Source organism: Ovis aries, chromosome 8, assembly GCF_016772045.2.
Source record: "Ovis aries strain OAR_USU_Benz2616 breed Rambouillet chromosome 8, ARS-UI_Ramb_v3.0, whole genome shotgun sequence".
Taxonomy (NCBI): domain Eukaryota; kingdom Metazoa; phylum Chordata; class Mammalia; order Artiodactyla; family Bovidae; genus Ovis; species Ovis aries.
In genome coordinates, this window is record NC_056061.1 from 450680 (window position 1) to 474701 (window position 24022).

The 24022-nt window shown below is 41.7% G+C and overlaps 1 protein-coding gene across 1 annotated transcript in view; it reads left to right on the forward strand.

Moving 5' to 3' along the window:
- The window catches only part of CD109 (CD109 molecule), a 139800-nt gene that overhangs the window by 62236 nt on the left and 53542 nt on the right, over positions 1-24022 (forward strand). The window contains exons 8-15 of the mRNA XM_012182386.4: positions 8490-8586; positions 8855-8996; positions 9669-9778; positions 12468-12692; positions 13492-13593; positions 13681-13743; positions 15687-15863; positions 20140-20292. Of these exons, the coding sequence (XP_012037776.3) occupies positions 8490-8586; positions 8855-8996; positions 9669-9778; positions 12468-12692; positions 13492-13593; positions 13681-13743; positions 15687-15863; positions 20140-20292 (1069 nt within the window). The remainder of the gene's footprint in view (positions 1-8489; positions 8587-8854; positions 8997-9668; positions 9779-12467; positions 12693-13491; positions 13594-13680; positions 13744-15686; positions 15864-20139; positions 20293-24022) is intronic.

Below are 24022 nucleotides of genomic sequence, written 5' to 3' on the forward strand. Positions count from 1 at the left end.
GCTGGAGTTGCCCTGGGTGGCTAAGGCCTCCTCGGGAGCACAGCCTGTGGGCTGGGGTCCCACCTAATCCTCCGAGGACCTGGGACCTGATGGAGCATTGCAGTACCCTTTCCTGTTCAGTTGTCCCTCCTCTGTGTCACTTGCATCTCCTCTCCCAGACCAGAGGGCGGTCCCAGTAAACCTCAGCAGACTCCTGGTGACCTCTGCAGCTCTTTTGGAGCAGTACTTGCTTTTCCTTCCCAAGGAAGGCTGTGCCGTGCAGCATTTATTTTGTGTGTGTGTGTTAGTTGCTCAGTCATGTCTGACTCTTTGTGACCCCATGCACTGTGGTCTGCTAGGCCCCTCTGTCCATGGAATTCTCCAGGCAGTAATAGTGGACTGGGTTGCTATTCCCATATTCAGGGGATCTTCCTGACCCAGGGATCGAACCTTGGGCTCCTGGATTGGAGTCAGATTCTATACCCTCTGAGCCACCAGGGTTTACCTTTATTTATTTCATTTTTGATTGTGTTGAGTCTTTGTTGCTACAAGGGGCCTTTCTCTAGTTGTGGCGAGCAGGGGCTACTCTTCATTGCGGTACGTGGGCTTCTCACTGTGGTGGCCTTTCGTTACCGAGCACAGGCTCTAGGCATGTGGGCTTCAGTACTTGCAGCGCACGGCTCAGTAGTTGTGGTACACTTTTGCCTGTGGGATCTTCCCGCACTGGGGATCGAACCTGTGTTCCCTGCATTGACAGGCAGATTCTTATCCACCAGACCACCAGGGAAGTCCTAGCATTTATTTTTGATGTGTAGTGTCTGTACTCAGGTTTGTGAAATTTATTTAGTTTCAGAATTTATTTGTAATAGCTGGCAACAACTATACCCCATGTCACCACTGTTTCCTCATAATATTCCTCTCTTGTTGGGGGTCCGTGGCAGTGGCAAGCGTGGGCAGTGAGTTCACATGCCAAAACGTCTGAGGACTCCTGTTTTAGATTCTTCTTGCAAACAAATCATGTGAATTCATGTGACAAAAAGGCAAAAATGTGTCTACGATTTGTATACTAAGCCAGTTCAACTAAGAGGTAGCTTCCAATGTGAATGAGGGTACTGTGGCTGGATTTATGGTTTAGAAAACACATAAATGCCTGCTTTTTCATATTATTATCCTGCTCTTGATCTTAGCTGCAGGTCAAGCATTCTGTCTGGGTTTTATTTGGAATTCTTTGACTAACACATATAAAAAGTAGTGACTGCAAATCTGCACAAACCATCTGTGTGCACATGGATGAAGTGGAAAGTGGATATCTTCTTTTTTTCTGTTTTTAGTTTTCAGGCATGTGCCAGGGATTTAAGCACAACTAGTTAAAACAGTGGTTCTTAAACTCTGGTAACTGTCTAGAAAATTTATTATACACTTTTCAGGGAGGCTGAATCTCTTGAAGCCACAACACTGACAGCCTCTACCTCGTGCCGAGCAAAGCCTTGGGGAGCTCCCGGCACAGAGGCCTTTCTGTCCCCTGTTTCTTGTGGACAAGATTCCAGCCTCCATGACCTTTCCTGAGTTCCAGAGGGCAGACTTTGGGGGACTTCCCTGGTGGTCCAGTGGTTGAGAAGCTGCCTGCTAATATAGGGGACATGGGTTTGATTCCTGGTCTGGGAAGATTCCACATGCCACGGGCAACTAAGCTCAGTCCCCACAGCTACTGAGAGCCTGTGAGCTGCAAGTGCTGAAGCCCTTGTGCTCCAGAGCCTGTACTCTGTGCCAAGAGAAGCCACCCAAGCAAGAAACCTGCACCCTGCATCCAGAGATTAGTCCCCACACAGAGCAACTAGAAAGCCTGGGTGGAACTACAGAGACCCAGGGCAGCCGAAAATAAATAAATACAAGGGCAGGTGGGAATTTACCATCTGAGCCACCAGGGAAGCCTGACTGTATAACTGCTTCCTATTCACCAGGGAGAGGGGGGTGCTTTCTTGAGGCGCTAGCCTACTGTGTTCCCCTTTTGTCTGGCAAAGAAGTAAAGCCACTCTTTCCTTTTCCTCCGTACTCTGTCTCCATATTTCTGTTTGACACTCGTGCACAGAGAGCCAAGATTTTGGCAGCATGCTCCTTCAGTGCAGGGATCTTCTGATGTCAGGTGATGATGGGCGGATTGTGACCTTACCTGGAATGAAGAGTGCGTCATCAAGTAGTTAACATCTTTCGTTTGGTGGGGGTTTTAGTTCTACAGAAGAGCTCAAAGACACTGCTCTGTGTATCCCCTGAGGCAGAACCAGGACCCTGCCCGAGGCTGCACTATTGTTTCCTGACTGCACCTCCCTTGTCTCTGTACCCTCTCCCTTCCCTGATTAACAGCTGCTTGATCCTGTCCTTTGGAAGTCAGGAAAAGGGACACAGAAAGGTTTTTGTGCCCAGGAGCCCCACAGGGTCCCGTTTGGTTTCAATTGCATTCTGTCTAAAAAAACAATGTACCTACCCTGATTAAAAAGTGCTTTATTCTTAAAGAAGACTAACCATCATCCGAGCCTTGGGTGAATTGTAATGTGTTTGCAGTAGTGAAATTGATCTCTGATCACAGATCACCGCAACAAATATAATAGTGATGAAAAAGCTTGAAAGAGAAAGTGTTAGTTGCTCAGTCATATCCAACTCTTTGTGACCCCATGGACTGTAGCCCACCAGACTCCTCTGTCTATGGAATTTTTCAGGCGAGAAGAGTGGGTAGCCATTCCCTTTTCCAGGGGATCTTCCTGACCCAGGGGTTGAACTCAGGTCTCCTGCATCACAGGCACATTCTTTACCATCTGGGCCACCAGGGAAGCCCTCGCTTATTGCGAGATTGTCACTAAACTTTGATTAGTAAAAAACAGTATCTGTGCACTTCACAGTAAGCAAAGCACAATAAAATGAGGTCTGCCTGTAGTCCATTCCAAGGATTTGCTTCCTATTACCCCTCCTTCCTTCAGGCTTCAGTTGCCTAGAGGTATCCATAGTGGGGGCCAAAGAAGGCAGTCTGCCCCAGGGCAGCTCAGATCTTACGTGTGAATTCAAATGGGTGGCTCCTAAGATGGCTGAGGAGGCCCTTTGCCTGAGGTCTGTGGATAAATGGTCCTTTTCTACCCTAGCGTTCATGAGTTCTCAGGCTACCGGTGTGTTTCAGGAGGGTCTGTTGTTACTCAGATTGTGTATATAATTTGCAACTTCGCAACAGATTCAGGAAATCTTTTGACTAGCAAGGTCTTTTACCAGTCTCTCAAAATTGGCATAGACCTAATCTATAAATACTGTGTCCTAAAGGAGATGGAGGTGATGACGGTGCAGTAACCATCATCCCGTGTCAATTGAGAACCCATCTCTCCTTCCTTCAGGCTCATCCTTCCAGTTTGCCTTGGATTGGGTCTCTGTTGGGAGAGCCCTGGCCCACTCCCCTTCTCACCTGTGTCTGAATTCTTCCATTTGATATCTTTAACCTTCTGCTGTTTGGTGGCATCTTCACTCTGTGTTTAAACATTTCTGTCATAGAGGGAAACAAACCCTCCCTGATTATCCTGCCTTCTCCTAGCTCCCATCTCTCACCTCTTTGTAGAGTTCCAGCTGCCTGTTTCTGCTTCTTCACATGCGGCTTTTTCTTCAGTCCCCTGCCTTCTGCTTTTCTCTTTGACCATGGATTAAAACCGCTTTCACTACGGCACAAAGCCCTCCTTCTTGCCTTACCTTGTGGCTGCTTTCTTAGGCGATTACAAATTTTTGCCCCCCCTTGCAGCACTGGGCATTGCTGTCCTCTCGTTTCCTTTCTGGCTTTTCTCCTTTTGCTTTGGTTACTCCTTTGAGGCTCCTTGCAGACAATATCCACATTGTAAAATTCTTATTCCTTAGAGCTCTATCTTTGGCTCTCTTTTCTTTTTTCACGCATTTAATCAGAGTTTTCTTCTCCATGGCCAGAGCTTCTGCTACTGTTTATAATTTGATGAAACCTGAATCCATACTGGGCTTCCCTGGTAGCTCAGTGGTAAAGAATATGCCTGCTAATGCAGGAGATGCAGGTTTGATACCCAAGTCAGGAAGAACCCCTGGAGAAGGAAATGGCAACTCACTCCAGTATTCTTGCCTGGGAAATCCCATGGACAGGGGAGCCTGGCGGGCTCCAGTCCATGGGATCCCAGAGTCCAACATGAGTAAACAACAACAACAACAATGACAATAAAATCCGTCTCTCCAGCCTACCTTTCCAGCTTGACAGTCAGATCCTTATGTCTCGCTGCTCTCTGGACATTGTCCACTGGATGTCCCACAGATACTTGAAACAGGTTGTCTTCCCCAGCCCTGGTTCTCTGCATCCTTCCCTTGGTGGACTGCATCTCCCTCTCTCTAGCTGCCCAGGTCAGTCAACCGACTCCCTCAGTTCCCACAGCTAGTCAGCATCCAGTGCTGGTGGTTCTGTCTCCTTGTGAAAGTTTCTCGGTCACGTCCGACTCTTTGCGACCCCATGGACTATACAGTCCATGGAATTCTCCAGGCCAGAGCACTGGAGTGGGTAGACTTTCCCTTCTCCAGGGGATCTTCCCAACCCAGAGATCAAACCCAGGTCTCCTGCATTGCAGGCAGATTCTTTACCAGCTGAGCCACAGGGGAAGCCCTCTCTCTCCTTAGTATCTCTCAAATAATCCATCCCCTTTTTTCCACTGGCACTTCCTTCATTCAGGCTAATGTCATCTTTCTTTCTAAAACTACTGTTATAGTTTCTTTTTTTTTTTTTGTTTTTTTTGTTTTTTTTAGCTTTTTATTTTTAAAATTTTAATATCTTTAATTCTTACATGCGTTCCCAAACATGAACCCCCCTCCCACCTCCCTCACCATAACATCTCTCTGGGTCATCCCCATGCACCAGCCCCAAGCATGCTGCATCCTGCGTCAGACATAGACTGGCGATTCAATTCTTACATGATAGTATACATGTTAGAATGTCATTCTCCCAAATCATCCCACCCTCTCCCTCTCCCTCTGAGTCCAAAGGTCCGTTATACACATCTGTGTCTCTTTCCCTGTCTTGCATACAGGGTCGTCATTGCCATCTTCCTAAATTCCATATATATGTGTTAGTATACTGTATTGGTGTTTTTCTTTCTGGCTTACTTCACTCTGTATAATCGGCTCCAGTTTAAAAGTGTTTCCTGTCTCCATTTTTTGCGACATTTAGTTTTCTCTACTTTGCATCCAGGCTTATTTCCTCTTCTTTTCCTTCTCTCTTTCTTTTCCTCCTCTTCTCCCCCACAATCCCTACCTCTTCTGCGTTCTTTTTTGACTAACAAGACAAAGCTAATTCTATTGACCTTTTGCATGAAAGTTTTCAGACCACTGCCTTGAGGGTGAAGTTCAGAATTTTTAATGTTCCTTGCAGTTCAGTTCAGTTCAGTCACTCAGTTGTGTCCGACTCTCTGCAACGCCATGAACTGCAGCACGCCAGGCCTCCCTGTCCATCATCAACTCCTGGAGTTTACCCAAACTCATGTCCATTGAGTTGGTGATTCCATCCAACCATCTCATCCTCCATCGTCCCCTTCTCCTCCTGCCCTCAGTCTTCCCCAGCATCAGGGTCTTTTCCATTGAGTTAGCTCTTCACATCAGGTGGCCAAAGTATTGGAGTTTCAGCTTCAACATCAGTCCTTCCGTGAACACCCAGGACCCATCTCCTTTAGGATGGACTGGTTGGATCTCCTTGCAGTCCAAAGGACTCTCAAGGGTCTTCTCCAACACCACAGTTCAAAAGCAACAATTCTTCGGCGCTCAGCTTTCTTTATAGTCCACCTCTCACATCCATACATGACTACTGGAAAAACCATAGCCTTGACTAGACAGACCTTTGTTGGCAAAGTAATGTCTCTGCTTTTTAATATGCTGTCTAGGTTGGTCATAACTTTCCTTCCAAGGAGTAAGCGTCTTTTAATTTCATGGTTGCAGTCACCATCTGTAGTGATTTTGGAGCTCCCCCAAAATAAAGTCAGCCACTGTTTCCACTGTTTCCCCATCTATTTGCCATGAAGTGATGGGACCGGATGCCATGATCTTAGTTTTCTGAATGTTGAGCTTTAAGCCAACTTTTTCACTCTCTTCTAGTGTTTCCTACTGAATTCTTTTCTAGTTTCAAGTGTTTTGAAACATCTCACCCAGCCCCTCATCTCCCCTCCCAAAGTCTCCTCCCAAATTTTACCTGTGTGTCTAAGAATGCACAGTGCTTTTTCTGACCAAGATGCCTTTACATAGGCAATTTCAGTGTGTGGCTTTTGCTCCTAAGCATCTATCCTTGGGTCCCGTAGCTAGATCACCTCTTTGAGGGTGGGTCTGTGTCGCGGTTACTACTGCGCAGTGCCAGTCATGGAGTGGACTTCCAGTAAATGCCTACTGAAAGAATAAACAGATAAAACAATGTGACTCCTGAGATTTCAGTTTCAAGCTGTGTGTAGCCCAGCAGAGGCCTCTAGACCTAACCAAAAGCCTCTTTTTTTGAGTGAACTAAATTAAGGTGTATGGGCAATAATTTTGGTTTTGTCACCGAATTAGGGAGTAAAGAGTAGGACTTAAAATCCAGTTGTCTCTTGTGTGTACTTTGAAAGATGAGTTCTGTTGTCTTACCACTTGGAGAGTTGTTATTAAGTTATAGATGTGATTTTAAATATTTCATATTAGCTTATAGTCATCTCTATGAGTGGACGATAACAATTTTGGTTACTTTTGCTAGTAGCCATCTGTCCCATCAAAGTATAGTTGATGTGCAGAGGGTTACTGGAAATTTCTTGGAGAAGAAGGTTAACACTCTCTTTTAGTTTAAAAATTTTTAGCTGAGATGAATAAAAACCTGCATTTGTTTATTAGCTTTGATGTGAACATCTGCTCACTATTCCTACTTCATTAAAATAAATAATAGGTTCTTTCTCCTCATCATAGTAGGTTTAAGAGGATTGTAAAGAAAATAACATGGCATACATCTAGTTGCTTCCATAATCCTTGTGGACAGTAGAACTTAAAAAATATTATTTTTATAATCTAAGGCTTATTAAAATGTAATTATTATTTGATAAGTTGAGATATTTGTATCCTGGAAATGACATGGAAAAAATGGTGGGGAGAAATATGAATTGTAATCATAGGTTCACTTTTTTTAGGTATTATTTTGTAAACCTATTGTGCTATGGTTGTTTTCTGGAAAAAAAAATCCTTGTTTGGTTAATGATATCATAGAATATCTTGAACTTACTTTTTAAAAGTTGTTGAACTGTTACGTTTTTAATGATTAGTTTGTTCCCCAAAGTATCTAGATTCTGTTTAGCACAATAAATCAGCTCGGGCCTTGAAAAGCTAAATCCATGTCACATTTAAATAAAAATTAAAAGTATTTGTGTCTGAGGATACTTTAAATAATGAATGAATTCTCAGCTCCCTGTACTATCGTGTGATATAACTTTTAAAATATGATGTTCTGGTGTTCTAGTCACGCATTTATTTAATTTTTAACAAGATACACGCAGAGTCAGGTTTTACAAACTGTCTTAAATGTATGAAGTTGATGCTGACATTGCTATCTGGGGGTTTCCACTAACTTTATTGTTTTTGTTTGGAAGGGTGGTACATTTGAAGATGGACTGCTTTATTTTTTTAAATTTTGGAATATGGTATATTTTATTACCAGTTTTTGAGTTGAGTTGATCCAGACAAGGGGATGTTTTCTGTGATCCAGATGAAGGATTCAGGAAGCAGGAGTTAACAGTCACGTTTTTAGAGTGCAAAATAAAATTAGCTTTCATGTTTGGCTGAGCATTTCATAATAGAAATGGAAGGAACCCAGGAAATGCATTTATGGAAGGCTTTCTGACAATAAAATGATTTACCAAAGACTGCCTCTCCTTTACATGGAGAGACTTTCCCATCATGAGAGAGGATACAGTTAAAAAGTAGAATGCAAATCAGCAAGAGAGATATTTTCTTGACTCAAGAAGATAATTTTGGTCATATGGATAAAAAAATTGTTCTTATTTTAAATTTCCTTTCAAAAAGTGAATTTTCAATAGCTATGAGCGCATTTGGTGCCCTGTGTTGGTCTAATAAACCCTGATGGTTAATATTGAAACATGTAGGAATGGGCCACAGTGAAATGCAATTTCAGCTAACATTTTAAAATGTTCAAAAGTTATAGAGTCTCCTGGGCATGCAGTTAATGGGCCAGTCCAGATTTCTAAGAATAAAAGATTTTCATAATCTTTTAAGAAATCTTTCAACAGGAAACTATCACTTCTAGTTATGATCAGATTTTCTCCAGAAGGCTGGGTAAAGTATGTGTGAGGTGAACTGTTTTGAGGTATTGTAATAAAAAATCTTCCCATTTTGGAGACTTAGTATCAAGGATCACCATTTATTAAGCACATTCCTATGTTTTGGTTTTAAAAATTTTCAGTAAGAGCATGTTTTTAAATATAATTCTTTTAAGTTAGGTCCTGTTTATTATTTTTCAGGTATACATATGGGAAGCCTGTGAAAGGAGACCTAACACTTACATTTTTACCTTTATCCTTCTGGGGTGTGAAGAAAAATATTACAAAAATATTGAAGGTAACTTTTGCAGATATCTTTTAACTTGTAATGGGGAAAAACTATGTGTACATTCCCCTGTGATAAGATTTTATACCGAATTAACAAAAAGTTGAGCATGAGAAAATCAAGAGCTTTTTGTCATTGGACAAATGAGAATTTGCCTACTTATTAAAATAATTAAAGTGAAAATAGAACCTTTGTATTGTTGTGACTTAGTTTGAATTTTATTTCTAAAACTTGAAGTGCTAAAGTGAAGAATGAAATTGAACATTTTTTAACAAAACAGATAAATGGATCTGCAAACTTCTCTTTTAATGATGAAGAGATGAAAAAGGTAATGGATTTTTCGGATGGACCTTCTGAACACATGTACCTGTCTTCTCCTGGGCCGGTAGAAATTATAGCCACAGTGACAGAATCACTTACAGGTTTGTAGACTTTGATGTGCTGCTCTATCATCTTTTATTATACTTAGCATGTTCATTTGAGGGCATTGTTGCCTAAAGATGCTATTTAATGCTGAAATTGTCATGAATATTAGTCTGACTTGCAGAATACTTTCATAATGAAGGGGAATCTTATTTTCCTTGAACAACTGTGCTTCAACCACCTGTGATAGGTATTCATAATTTTTTCCATCTCTACTCTTTTTTTCAACCTGAAGACTACATGGAAAGGGCTATCTTTTCAACTAACTAACCACCCTCCTTTTATTTTTATTTTTTTAAATAATATCCTCTGAAATCTCACCTGCTCCTAGACCATTTTCTCTGTTAATAATAAAATAAAGGTTAATTACTTGGATCTTTCCGTTGCTATTTTAATGGCTTTCATCAATCCCCAGAAATACAAAAAGACTATTCTGTCAGTGGCCTGACCTTGGGTGCACATGTCACTGATGGGGGGCTCTGAAGGCGCTCAGGAGGGATCCACAGAGGACATAATAGAAGTGATGTTCCTTTTTGTGGCCAAGCCAAAGAGGCTTCTGTGCTCTGATATCCTAACCCTTTGGGAAGTAGCTCAGATGGAGAGACATGGTGGATTGAAGCTGATGGTTATATATTACTTTTGCTGTCTAAATGGTGCGATTTCCAAAACAGGTATCTCGAGAAATGCAAGCTCCAATGTATTTTTCAAGCAACACGATTATATCATTGAATTCTTTGACTATGCTACTGTCTTGAAGCCATCTCTCAACTTCACAGCCACTGTAAGTTGGCATGTTTAATAATGGTCTAAAGCAGTAAGTTCAGTTTAGTGAAACAGGATGGGAGAGAGTACTTTTAGTGATAGTACTTTTAGTACTTTTTAAGAAATTTAAGCCCAAAATAGATAAATTACTTTTCCCCTTTAGATATATGAGGCACACAGAATTGTTTCCAAGCGACCTTTATCTAATTTATTTTTAAAAAGTAGTTTCCAGAATATATTTTCTTCAAAGTATATTTAATAAGTAATATGTTAGATATTTAGAAATTAGTTGAAGGGTTTAGATGCTAGTCCAAAAATTTCAATTTCAAAATTTCAATTTGATTTTTATGACTAATTCTAGTCTAAGATGTAGCATTGAAGATGCTCATCTAGTCTGGGACTTCTCCAGTAGCCCAGTGGTTAAAACTCTGCCTTCCAGTGCAGGGGCATGGGTTCAATCCCTGACTGGGGAACTAAGGTTCCCCATGCTGCAGGCTGCCCACAAAAGTTAAAAAATGATCCAGTCTGTCTCAGTTTTTTGAGAGAATATTGCGTTAATATTTACTGGCCAAGTGAATTCTGACAGTCTGCAAGGCATGCTCCTGGGTGGGGCTCACTGACCGAAGAAGACCCTAGTCCCAGTCCTGGAGTCCCAGTATTTGTGATGGCAAGATAATGCACACAGAGCTGTCATTCAAGGCAGGATAAATGTGTCATGAACACATTTCTACAGGGATTTAAAATTGGCAACTGTTTTCTGCAAAGGGCGAGATAGTATTTTTAGCTTTGAGGGCCATGTGGCTTCAGTCACATCTGTGCAACTCTGACATTGTAACAGGATAGTAGCCAGAGCCCCTTGGTAACCAAGGGAGATGGCCATGTTCCAGTAAAACCTTGAGAGAGACTGGATTTGGTCTTCCTGCCTGCCACAGTTTGCTAGCCCCTGGTTTAAAGAGCAAAGGGTCAGTTCTTGTTGAGCAGATCAAGACAAGTTTTAGAGTTTGCAGGTTGGTGACTGTGGAGATTTGCTCAGAGAGGGTCCTTTCCTGGCACCTTGCCCTGAACATCGATCCTTTTCATTTTGCTCAGTATCCTTTTACAATAAACTGGTGATCTAGTGAGAAAAAAAAAGTTTTAGATAGCTCTTAACTTTAACAATCTTATAATTCAGACCGTTTGAAAGGATAGTTAAAAAGGAATCTGCAGAAATTGTCACCCAAGAATCTGCACATGGTAACATCCAAATGAACAGAGGCACAGAGAGTTCAGGGAAGAAGAGCTGGCTGTGGGATGGAGTGGGGGTCATTGGAAGGAGAAGATTTAGGCTCTTGGTTACAAGATCAGCAGCATTTTCAGTGTTTGGGTGTGTGGGTGGGGAGCGGGGAACAATATGAGCTGAGACACGTAAGGCGAGAGCTTTGGGTGGCAAGTCAGGGTGCAGTCAGGTGTCAGTGACTGGACCTAGGCAGTGGCCGCAGAGAGCTCATGTCTGGGAGCTGACAGAGAGGAAATAAGAGGTGAAGCTTGGGGTATGGAGAGGGTCCTCCGCGTCCCACGTGCTCCACGAGGATTGCTGAGGGTCCTCCATGTCCCACATGCTCCCTGGGGATTGCTGAGGGTCCTCTGTGTCCCACATGCTCCCTGGGGATTGCTGAGGGTCCTCTGTGACACACGTGCTCCACGGGGATTGCTGAGGGTCCTCCACATCCCACGTGCTCCACGAGGATTGCTGAGGGTCGTCCGTGTCCCACATGCTCCCTGGGGATTGCTGAGGGTCCTCTGCGTCCCACATGCTGCACGGGGATTGCTGAGGGTCCTCCATGTCCCACATGCTCCACGGCGATTGCAGAGGGTCCTCCACGTCCTATTTGCTCCACTGGGATTGCTGAGGGTCCTCCATGTTCCACGTGCTCTACGGCGATTGCAGAGGGTCCTCCACATCACACGTGCTCCACGGGGATTCCTGAGGGTCCTCCACATCCCACGTGCTCTACACAGTGAAGAGCTTGGAGCCTCATGAATGTGGGAGGGATATGGCAAAAGCTGGGTTCCAGGGTGACTGGTGGGGTCTGTGTGTGGGAGGAGGGCAGTAGCCCTGGCATGAGGCCATCAGGAGCCCCGTGGTGGTAGATATGGGTGCACAGCTTTTAAAAGATGTTTAGGACTTGGTAGGCATCAGATTTGGAAGGTGGGGAGAGGGAGGGGCAATGCACAGATGTTAAGTAAGGGAGAACTGTGTTATTAGTATAAACGGGAAAGGCAGGTTGGTTTCCCAGTTTTAGATGTGTTGAACTTGAGACGACAGGGATGTGCAGGTAGAAATTTCCTTGAGGGCTTGGAGGTGCTGAGTTTGAGTTCTAGAGCCAGGTCAGGATGGCCAGCAGGAGTGCTGAGACCTTTGAGGGTAAATGATAATGAGGCTTTGACAAATTCCCACAATTCGAGAGAGGGAAGGGGAACAAAAAAGGACACTGATACGATGAAGAAACGGATGTGGAGTGAAGGAGGTTATTGTGGAGCCATGGAAGGCCAAAGAAGTGGAGTGGAGGCTGCCTGGAGAGACCTCCGAACCTGGAAGTTAGGGGACTGCTGATGACTTTTGTGAGTTCAGGTTCATGGAAACAGCACAGATGGAAACTGAATTCAATTAAACTTAAACCCTTGCTTCTGTTGTTTACCTGATTTCAGTGTTTTCTTTTGACAATTAGGTGAAGATAACCCATTCTGATGGTCATCAGCTGACTCCTGAAGAAAGAAGAAATAATGTAGTCTTAATGGTGACTCAGAGAAACTATACTGAGTACTGGAGCAGATGGGACACTCAAAATCAGGAAGTAGGGGCTGTCCAGATCATAAATCATACTGTCCCCGCAAATGGAATCTTCAAGATTGAATTCCCCATCCTGGATGATTCCAGCGAGCTACAAGTGAAGGTGCCATTTGTTTCCCATCATTATGTTACTGCAACAGCAACATTAAAATTGCAGTCTGGTGGTGGGCACTCAACTTGTTGGGAGGTTAAAGTGCACAGAAAGTGGACACATATTTTTATTTAAAAGAGCAGGAGAAAGGATTACAAGGGATTTAATAGCTGTGGCTGAGTTAGACTGAATGCTTCCTTGTAAATTCATTTTGAAGAGGACAGTAAAATAGTGATGGAGAAGCATCCCCAACTCCCAGGCTAGGTACTTTTCAATCATTTGGAATTGTATTTTGGCAGGGGCTGAAAATGAAAGGGGAATATATATATTTTTACATTTACCCCTTGTTGCTAAACTGAGACTCCTCAGCCATTCCCCCTCCCTCTCTCTGGGTTGCTCAGCCCTGCTACAGTGTGGCCTCTCTGAGTTTTCCTCTCCCCAGTGGTGGACTGAGTGAGCTGATTCGGTTGCTTGCTGTGTTGTGAGGAGAAGAAAGGATTTCTTTTCCATTTCCTTCTCTCCTCTCACAGTGTTTCCTGAGAACACACCTTTGTTCTGGAAATAAGTTAGGACTGTGCTTTTTCCTCTTAGATGATGATGGTGAAGACCATCTAACATGCTTTACAGCTATCAGTTTCTTTACAGTGTAAGCTACAAAATGATGAAGATCCAATGTCTGGGGAATATATTGCTTGCTGTGTGAAGAAAAGTGAAAGTGAATTTGCCTTTCACTGATTGTCCAGCCAGGTCACATTCCTTATCCCGAGGCTTATAAAGATGAAACTTTATGTCTCCCTTTCTTTTGTTATAGGCCTCTTTTCTCGATAGTGTGAGTAACATGGCAGTTCATGGTATGTTTAAGTCTCCTAGTAAAACCTACATCCAGCTAAAAGTAAAAGATGAAAATATAAAGGTAATGCTTGCAATCATTTGTTAATTATAATATAATTGAACTGTCTTGACATTGATATGTATATATTAATTAAAATTTTTTTTCTAGGTGGGATCACCATTTGAATTGGTGGTTATTGGCAACAAGCAATTGAAGGAGTTAAGTTACATGGTAATCTCTTTTTAAAAATAATTTCCTTTATTTTTAAATTAATTTTTGAGTATGCTGGGTCTTCGTTGCTGTGAGGGCCTTTCTTTAGTTGCAGAGAGCAGGGGCTTCTTATTGTGGCGGCTTCTCTTGTTGCTCAGCACAGGCTCTAGGGCGCACGGACTTTAGTAGTTGCAGCACCTGGGCTCAGTAGTTGTGGCTCCCAGATTCTGGAGCACAGGCTAAGTAGTTGTGGTTCACAGGCTTAGTTGCTCCATAGGATGCAGAATGTTCCCCGACGAGGGATTGAACCCATGTTTCCTGCATTAGCAGGTAGATTCTTTACTACTGAGCCTCCAGGGAAGCCCTGGTAATCTCTTACACAGTCTCTAAATTTATGACCCATTGTAGAATCATCTGAAATAGTGTCTATCTTATGTTTAAACTGAACTTACTGATTTTTAAAATTCAGCCTCACACTTCAAAAAACATACCTTAATACATATTATACATGTGCAGGATGTAATGTTTATATATGTTCTTACAGAGTTTTCTATGTCTAAGTTGTGTATAAATTTACAAAACTTTACGTTTTATTCCTTTTGCATCATGGAGTATCATGGTATGTTGAATATAGCCCCCTGTGCTATAGTGTAGGTCCTTGTTGTTCATCATCTTACACATGGTAGTTTGCAGCCCAGCCTCCCAGCCCACCCCCCTTCTGCCCTCCCTCCCCCTTGGCAACCGCAAGGCCCTTCTCTATGTCTGCGAGTCTGTTTCTATTTCTTTTTAAATTTTTAAAAGTTGTGTATTTATTTTTGGCTATGCTGGGTCCTCGTTGCTGTTTGCGGGCTTTCTGTAGTTCTGGTGAGAGGGGGCTACTGTTCCTGCAGTTCTTGGGCTTTTCATGATGGAGGCTTCCCTTGTTGCAGAGCCCCGGCTCGAGGCGCGTGGGCTCAGTAGCTGCAGCTCAGGCCTAGTTGCTCCTTGGCATGTGGAATCTTCCCAGACCAGGGATCAAACCTGCATCCCTTGCATCAGAAGGCAGATTCTTAACTCTGGACCAGCAGGGTAGTCTTTTGTGTCATATTTTGAATTCCACATAGAAGAGAGATCACATGGTTTTTTTTGACTTATTTCACTTATCGTATGGTTCTTGTCTTTCTCTTTTTGACTTATTTCGCTTATCATGCTGGGTGTCTCTATGTTGCTGTAAATCAGTCTTATTCCTTTTTAAGCTGCCCATTTTATACTGAAATCAAACTATCTTTTTTCTTTCTTTACCTATATTTGTGTTTCCAACTTAAGATGAATAATGATACCGCCTTGCATTATGTTAAAAATTTATATTTTTTATGAGGTAAGCCATATATGTTCATTATGTGTGTGAGTGTTAGTTGCTCACTCATGTCTGACTCTTTGTGACCCCATGGACTGTACCCCAGAGCCAGGCTCCTTTGTTCATGGAATTCTCCAGGTAAGAATACTGGAGTGGGTAGCCATTCCCTCCTCCAGGGGATCTTCCTGACCCAGGGATTGAACCTGGGTCTCCTGCATTGCAAGTAGATCCTTTACTGTCTGAGCCACAAGGAAGCCCTGTGTTCATTATAGAAAATTATAAAATGTAAGGAAAAAAACAAGTAAAAATTGCTCCTCATAGCCTTGTAATTTTGCTAGTCCAGCGCTCTCAGTGGTGCTCTGCATTCCTTACACTCAGGAATGGATTCTTGTCTGTCAAGTTGCTGTTGCCTCAATTATGGTTACTTTATCTTATCCTTTTCTAATGACCAGCTTATACTCCCTGCGTTAGTCAGGAAAGTTTATTTGTGGTGTGTGTATTCAAAAAGAACTTGACATTGGCTTAAGTCGAGAATTTGTATGTATGCTTAAAATTATGAAAACATAGCTGATATTGAGATTCTCATTATCTTTAGCATAAAATGAAACTTGTGTACTCTTCTTTTCAGGTAGTGTCCAGGGGACAGTTGGTGGCTGTAGGCAAGCAAAATTCAACAACCTTTTCTTTAATACCAGAAAATTCTTGGGCCCCCAAAGCCTGTATCATTGTGTATTATATTGAAGATGATGGGGAAATTATAAATGATGTTTTGAAAATTCCTGTTCAGCTCGTTTTTAAAAATAAGGTAAGATTTAAGATAATAATGTTTAAAAACAAAACTTCATATTCATAAAGTCTGCAAAATGTAATATTTCTTTAGAAAAGGATCATTAAAACAATTGGTTAGAAATTTATATTTTTTTCTAGAACTATGGATAAAACTCTTCATGTTTAATTACTATATATCTATTTTCACATGTGGAATGATTGGACAACGTGGGTCTTCTGTGTATATTATTATTCTTGGCTTTAAGACTTTAATTCAAATCCATAAAGCCCTCTCAGAATTTTCCAAATGGTGGAGTCAGTATTGCTCTGGCACAGAGTTGTGTGGCCATCACAGTTGTGTGCTGTTCATACTGGTGTGGCAGTGAAGTGAGGGCTTCAGGAGGGAGTGTGGCCATCTGCAGTATTGTGGGGAAGCAGAGCTGGGCTTTGGTTTATCCATTTCACCAGCCTGGAGACTAACCCAGGACAAATTTGCAATAAGCGTGGCTACTTTGCGTGTGGAGATCTCTGTGGAGCTTGGTCTTCAAACACATCAGTGAGTTTTTTTTTCCAACTCCCCAAAATGATATTTTAAAATATTTCTCTATTCCTCCATTCTCATCTCACCTTCAAGAACTCTAATTAGTCTTAGATATATCAGGCACACAGCAGAAGCAATTTAGCATGCATGCATGCATTGGAGAAGGCAATGGCAACCCACTCCAGTACTCTTGCTGGAAAATCCCATGGACAGAGGAGCCTGGTAGCCTGCAGTCCATGGGGTCACTAAGAGTCGGGCACGACTGAGCGACTTCACTTTCACTTTTTACTTTCATGCATTGGAGAAGGAAATGGCAACACACTCCAGTGTTCTTGCCTGGAGAACGCTGGCTTGGTGGGCTGCTGTTTATGGGGTTGCACAGAGTTGGACAAGACTGAAGCGACTTAGCAGCAGCAGCAGTGATTTTTTAATAACCTCAGGTGTATAGCTTGTGTTGGAAACCCCCCTGGGCCCCAACTCTGAGAAGTAACCTAATTGTAAGATTGACAGGTGGAGTTCAGTTATCTCATGCATATTTAAATAATCATTATTTTAAAGTAATGATTTGTAGAGTACACTTTTTCTGGTAGCATCTTCTCCCTTAATTTTTTAAAAATTTTGAGAAGTAGAAGTCGTGATCCATGCCTTTTTTATTGAGAACTATTGACTCTAATTTTTATTGTCAAAATATAAAACAAACTTATTTTCTGTCTTATGAAAAGAATTAAAAAAAAACAGTGTTGTATTCTGTTAGTTTCAGAGCACAATTTTAGACTTCAAGTGACTCCATTAATCTGAGAAAGGCAAATTTTAAAGTAGGAGTAAGACTTAAACTTGGAGGCATGCATCTCTGAAGGTGAGAGCAGATTCTAAAAAATGTTACTGTGTAAGAAGCTTTGAGGAGACAGAGTATATAAATAGCATACTTCCAAGAAACTTCTTAGATATTAAGCTGCCCATTTTATACTGAAATCAAACTATCTTTGCAAAGATAATTGTTCAATTTTTATATGATAATGTTTACCATATTTACTCCAAAAGAAATTATATATTTGGAAATAAAATATGTTTAAACACATGAAAATTAATGAATCCTTGTGGGTGTTCAGTAATGACTGTGGAATAAATGAGTGGGATGTAGGGGGCAAGAGATGTAGTTTTAGAAACTGTCTGCACAGAAGTGCAGTTTGGAGCTATGGAGTCACTGAGGTGCAGAGTAAAGAGTGAGAAGTGCAAAGTTTGCATATTATAAGTTCCCCTTTCACCTTATTTATGGTGTTGGGGAAGACTCTTGAGGGTCCCTTGGACTGCAAGGAGATCCAACCAGTCCATTCTGAAGGAGATCAACCCTGGGATTTCTTTGGAAGGAATGATGATAAAGCTGAAGCTCTAGTACTTTGGACACCTCACACAACGAGTTGACTCATTGGAAAAGACTCTGATGCTGGGAGAGATTGGGGGCAGGAGGAGAAGGGGACGACCCAGGATGAGATGGCTGGACGGCACCATCTCCCTGAGTGAACTCTGGGAGATGGTGATGGACAGGGAGGCCTGGCATGCTGCGATTCATGGAGTCACAAAGAGTCGGACACGACTGAGCGACTGAACTGAACTGAACTGAAGGTGTGAGGGGAGAAGAGTAAACCTGACCCAGTGGCTCAAGAGGCATGTGAAAAAAAGATTGTTAAACAGGCAAGGAAGACTTCATTTAAGACCATTGCAATAGGGGAGAGAGCCTGAACTCAACTCCACTGAAACAGAAGGCAGGGAGGTTTTTAAATACTGGGGTGAGTTAGTGGAAAAGTACTGGAGGACACTCGGGGAGGGATTGGTCAATATGAGCAGGCCATCTGTGTTTGTAAGTTAGGCTCCTATTCACCCACAGAGAGTGGGAAATCAATCTAGGCTCTTTCTTGATGATTAACACTTCAAAGTGAAAAAAAGCTGGCTTAAAACTCAGTATTCAGAAAACTAAGATCATGGCAACCAGTCCCATCACTTCACGGCAAATAGATGGGGAAACAATGGAAACAGCAACAGACTGATTTTCTTGGGCTCCAAAATCACTGCAGGTGGTGACTGCAGCCATGAGATTTAAAGACGCTTGTTCACTGGAAGAAAAGCTATGACAAACCTCAGTAGCATATTAAAAAGCAGAGACATTTCTTTGCTAATAAAGGTCCATTTAGTGTAAAAGTTATGGTTTTCCCAGTAGTCATGTATGGATGTGAGAGTGTTAGTTGCTCAGTCGTGTCTGACTCTTTGTGACCCTATGGACTGTAGCCCACCAGGCTCCTCTGTCCATGGGATTCTCCAGGCAAGAATACTAGATTGGGTTGCCATGTCTTTCAGGGAATCTTCCCAACTGAGGCATCAAACCCAGGTCTCCCGCATTGCAGGTGGATTCTTTACTGTCTGAGCCACCTGGGAAGTTGATATATGGTCCAATGGATGTGAGAGTTGGACCATAAAAAATTCTGAGCACCAAAGGATTTATGCTTTCAAACTGTGGTGTTGGAGAAGACTCTTGAAAGTCCCTTGCACTGCAAGGAGATCAAACCAGCCAATCCTAAGGGAAATCAACCCTGAATATTCATTGGAAGGACTGATGCTGAAGCTGAAGCTCCAATACTTTGACCACTTGATGCAAAGAGCTAACTTATTGGAAAAGATCATGATGCTGGGAAGGATTGAAGGCAGGAGGAGAAGAGGAAAACAGAGGATGAAATGGTTGGATGGCATCACTGACCCAATGGGCATGAGTTTGAGTAAACTCAGGGAGATTGTGTAGGACAGGGAAGCCTGGCGTGCTGCAGTCCATGGGCTTGCAAAGGGTCGGACATGACTGAGCGACTGAATGATAACACTTCAAAAGGATGAATCCCAGATCTTTGAGAAAGACATTTCTGCTGGTAAAACTAGCAGGAAGCTGGGAAAAGGTTTATATCTCAAAGGAGCAGAGAATACATTTACAATTGCAGAAATTCTAAGGAAAGGGAAAGCAGGTGGTTAATGTCAGGTAGAACCTGTCTAATGCTCAGGTAAGCTGAGGGGTTCATTAAGGCCATCTTAATCAGGTGGTACAGCCACTGGGGCATGGGATTGTTGGAGTAGATCTGGGCAAGATGATCATTCCCAGGAGGAAGAAGCCTTCTGACAAAGCCGTGAGGTCCAGCGCTGGGTGAGAGGATTGGTGCTCTTTAAGAAGTACCAGTAGGACTGTGCTTTGCTGAGGGTTAATGACAGCAAGCTGAGGCAGCCATCGAGGCACAGAGCAGCAGGCCTGACTGGTGTTGGTCGGAGGGCCTCCTCCTGGGGAAAGGCACCCCCGCCCAGCGCAGGCAGTTCTGTGTGTCCCCAGGGGCTCTTACTTGCAGGCGCTCACTTCTGAGTCCAGGTGGCCAACGTGCAGGCACGTTCTGAACTCGCTCATGGATGCGGACCCTCCTCGCGTATGGCAGACACTGTCTTCTCTTCAGTACCGGCTAGCAGCTGTGGGGTGGGAGATGGAGAGAGGGAAGAAGAAGGGTAGAGAAGTGAAGGAAACCTTTGATATGTACCCCAGTGAGAGGTTCCATGACTTGAGAACACTGTGGAGGTAAAGTTTGTTTTCACTCCTTTCCCTGGAGAAGACTTGTGTATGGTTTTGGAATGTCCCTGAGCCAACACAAGTGTAGACTTCGCTAGATTTTGTCATTGATCTGCTATTGATAAGACATGAAGTGCTTTAAAAAAGTGTATTATATCAATACTGCTTTTTCACTTTTTTTAGATACAGCTGTTTTGGAGTAAAGCCAAGGCTGAACCATCTGAGAAAGTCTCTCTCAGGATCTCTGTGACACGGCCAGACTCAATAGTTGGTATTGTAGCTGTCGACAAGAGTGTGAATCTGATGAATGTCTCAAATGATATTACAATGGAAAATGTGAGTTTAGCCATTTTTTTCATTACAAAAATACACATTGAAAGAGAAAAAAAAAAGAAACTTTACTGTGTTACTTCCAAGTTTTAAAGGAAATTTCATTTTTCAAGTATAAGTCAGTAATAGTAAAGCTTCTGAATGAAAGGGATCTGCATTCCAATTGTCATGTTGGAAAGAGTCTATTGTGGTCAACTGTCTTTGCCGTCTTACATGAAAATTGTCACCTAAAGTTTCCCCTCATTTTCAAACTATATTTTAACTGAAGACACTTGAGAAAGTACTAGGAATTGGACTTGCACATTTATGAATGACACTGGAGAGAGCTTTAGGTAATCGTAAAATACTTTCTATTTTGGTTATACATGATGGTTATAAATAATTACAGTCCTCACTGAATCAGGAATTTATAGTATGTTGAGGGAGTGAAATCATGTTAATCTTCAGAAAACATACAAGTCAAGAAATATATGAACATCTAGTGTTACATCAGCTAATCCCCTATTCATCAGTCATTTAATTTTTATTTGTAAGTCCCTTGTATATCCTTGGCAGTAGAAATGTAGACTGCATGAACTATATCCATTGATTGATTAACTACAGCAATTAACAGCACTTCAGGAAGAAAGATATATGTGTATAGGCTAGTTTGGACATATTGTTGTAAATCAGTCCATTTGAGAAAAATTATGTATTTTTCTTCAGCCTATCCAGCAAATTTTTCTCATTTTTTAAAATTTTTATTTTTTTATTAAAATTTTTTTAAACTTAATTTTACTTTACAATACTATATTGGTTTTGCCATATATCAACATGAATCTGCCATGGGTGTGCACGTGTTCCCAATCCTGAACCCCCCTCCCACCTCCCTCCCCATACCATCTCTCTGGGTCATCCCAGTGCACCAGCCCCAAGTATCCTGTATCCTGCATCAAACCTAGACTGGTGATTCATTTCTTATATGATATTATACATGTTTCAATGCCATTCTCCCAAATCATCCCACCTTCTCCCTCTCCTACAGAGTCCAAAAGACTGTTCTCTACATCTGTGTCTCTTTTGCTGTCTCGCATACAGGGTTATCGTTACCCTCTCTCTAAATTCCATATATTTGTGTTAGTATACTGTATTGGTGTTTTTCTTTCTGGCTTACTTCACTCTGTATAATCGGCTCCAGTTTCATCCACCTCATTAGAACTGATTCAAATGTATTCTTTTTAATGGCTGAGTAATACTCCATTGTGTCTTTAAAAGTAAAAACACCTTTAAAACCCATGTCACTTTTTTTCTCTTGACTTTACTTAAATTCATTTATTCTAAAAAATCTATAGTATTTTGCACTTGATTTAACTGATGATAGTATCTTTCATTTTACAACTTGCTAAATAGCTTAATAAATACATTATTTCATTTTTTCTTCCATATATATGTGGACACACAGAAACACACAGACATGTGCTCTCCCTGAGTCTCTGTCTCTATATCTCACTGTGCATTTACATTAAATCCTGTCATATATAAGATTGCTATCCCAGCTTTCTTTTGTTTCACACTTGACTAGTATGTTTTTCTATCTTTCAATTTTCAACCTTCTGTAAGGTTTTAAGTATATCTTGTAGACAGTATATTATTGTATTTTGCTTTTTTAAAAAAATCTAATCTGACAGTATCTTAATAAACTTTTTTAACCCATTTGCAAATTAGTCCTTGTTCTAATTAGGACTTATTTCTGCTTTTTTATTTGATAATTTAGACTACTTCCTTTTCGTTTCTTTTCATTCTTCTTTCCATGGTTTTGGAAGTTGCACATTCTATTTTTGTTCCCAGGATAGATGTCCTTATCTCATGAATTGTGCTCATATTTTTTTACCCTTATTGATTTTCTTTTATATCTTTATCTGACAAGTCAAGCATTTTGGTGTGCCCTCATATTCTTACACATCCTTTTTGTCTCTCCCTGTCCCCATCTCCTTCCCCAGCCCTGGCCAGATCATGTTGCTGTTGTATAGAATTTTAGTTCTTTGTCATAATGAATTGCCTGTTCAGTCTATGCTGTCCCTTAATTTTTTTATTCTGGAAATTATTTCTTCCTATAGTTCCTCTTCTGTCCACTTCTTCTCCTTTTCAGAGATTGGCAGATATTAGCACTTCTACTTTTTTCCCTCCATATTTCTTATGCTTTTTTTGTCTTTTTCATCTGTCTTGTCTGTATTTCTTTGGGTGAGTTCCTCAGTTGACTCTTTCAGTTGGTAGATATCCTACTTTTATATCAGCTATTATATTGTTAATTATTATTTTCACTTGTTTTTTTCCTTGTTTTATATTGCTAATATTTTCTCTTGTCTGTATTTACTGTGTTTATTTTAAATTCTTGAGCTGACTTTTCAGTATTCAGCTCACATGCTGTATGTGGTCCAGTTGGATGTCTTTTATGGAAACTATACTTGTTGGATATAGTTTGCATATCTAGTTGGATATCTAGTTGATTTGGCAGCTGTTCTGTCTATTGGGGAAGCTGAACACCAGGCTCCCACCCATGGAACTCTTGTCAGTTTAAAGAGAGGGGACGGGCTGAGCTTCAGGGACGAGAACTACTCTTGATTCTCCCTGTGTGCCGCCCCCTCCCACTGACGGTTCATTTTTAAGCTCCTCGGGAAACGCAGCCCAGGAAGAGGTAGTCTCCTGAGCTGATGACCCAGCAGCTCGGAGGAGTGGGAGGAGGAGGGGAGGAAAACTGAATGCTTGAAGGCCAGGGGTCTGTCTAAATGTTTCCTGGCTCTTTCACACCGGAAGGGCAGAGGTGCTGACTTGGTATTATCCTGGCCATAATTATCCTGGCATCATTAGCGGACTGCCTGCCTGCTGCCTGCTGGTTTTGGCAGTGAATTGCCAGGAATGATTGTCCTAAGGCTACCTCCTGAAGAGAAGCACAGGTAGCATTTAAAAGCCTCTTCCAGCCGGCTGCGTGTATCAGCTTTCTGCCATCTCCTTCCTCCAACACCCCAACTGGAGATACCCTTTGCTCTTCTGAGGGTTTTCTTGTTCTACTCATATAAGTTTCTTGCTTGCTTTTCATATCTCTCTAGTGTTGGCTCTAGAGGAAGGAGTCAGGAGCCTATGATAATGGACCATTTTCCTTTCTTTCATTTTTGTTTAATTTATATATGCTGTCCAGAGACTTGCGAATGCCTTGGAATAATTTAAGTGTCTTAGGTCTTCCAGGACTAATCTGCAGATAGCAGACTTCCCTTGCTGCAGCTTTCTCACTGAACCAGTGAGAAAAAGAGCATTTCTCTTCCTCGTGCAAGAGATGCTTCTTCCTAGAAAATTCCATTGATTGACACCTGCATTGCACATATAGGTCTTCTGTGCAGAGTTTGAGTTATGGAATGAAAAACTTTCCTCTCCATCCTGTCTGGCTCTGGCTTCATTGTCTATAGTTGGGCAAACTGTATTGGCCAGCTTGTTGAGATATTTTGGAATTTTCTGTTTTCTCATTCTGTTGCTTTCTTCTTGATGCCTATTCTAGCATCATGTTTCCTTACCATGGGTGTGGCAATGCTCTTGTTAGTAAAGCAGAAGCAGTGGTTTGGGTGTTTAATGTTAAACTTGATATGTTTTTAAACTTAGAATCTTCCATAATTCCTTTTCCTGTCTTAACTTCCCAATCTTAGTGCTAATATAATTGAGGTAGATGTATCAAAATACTAACTAAAAGGTTATAATATCCTAACTT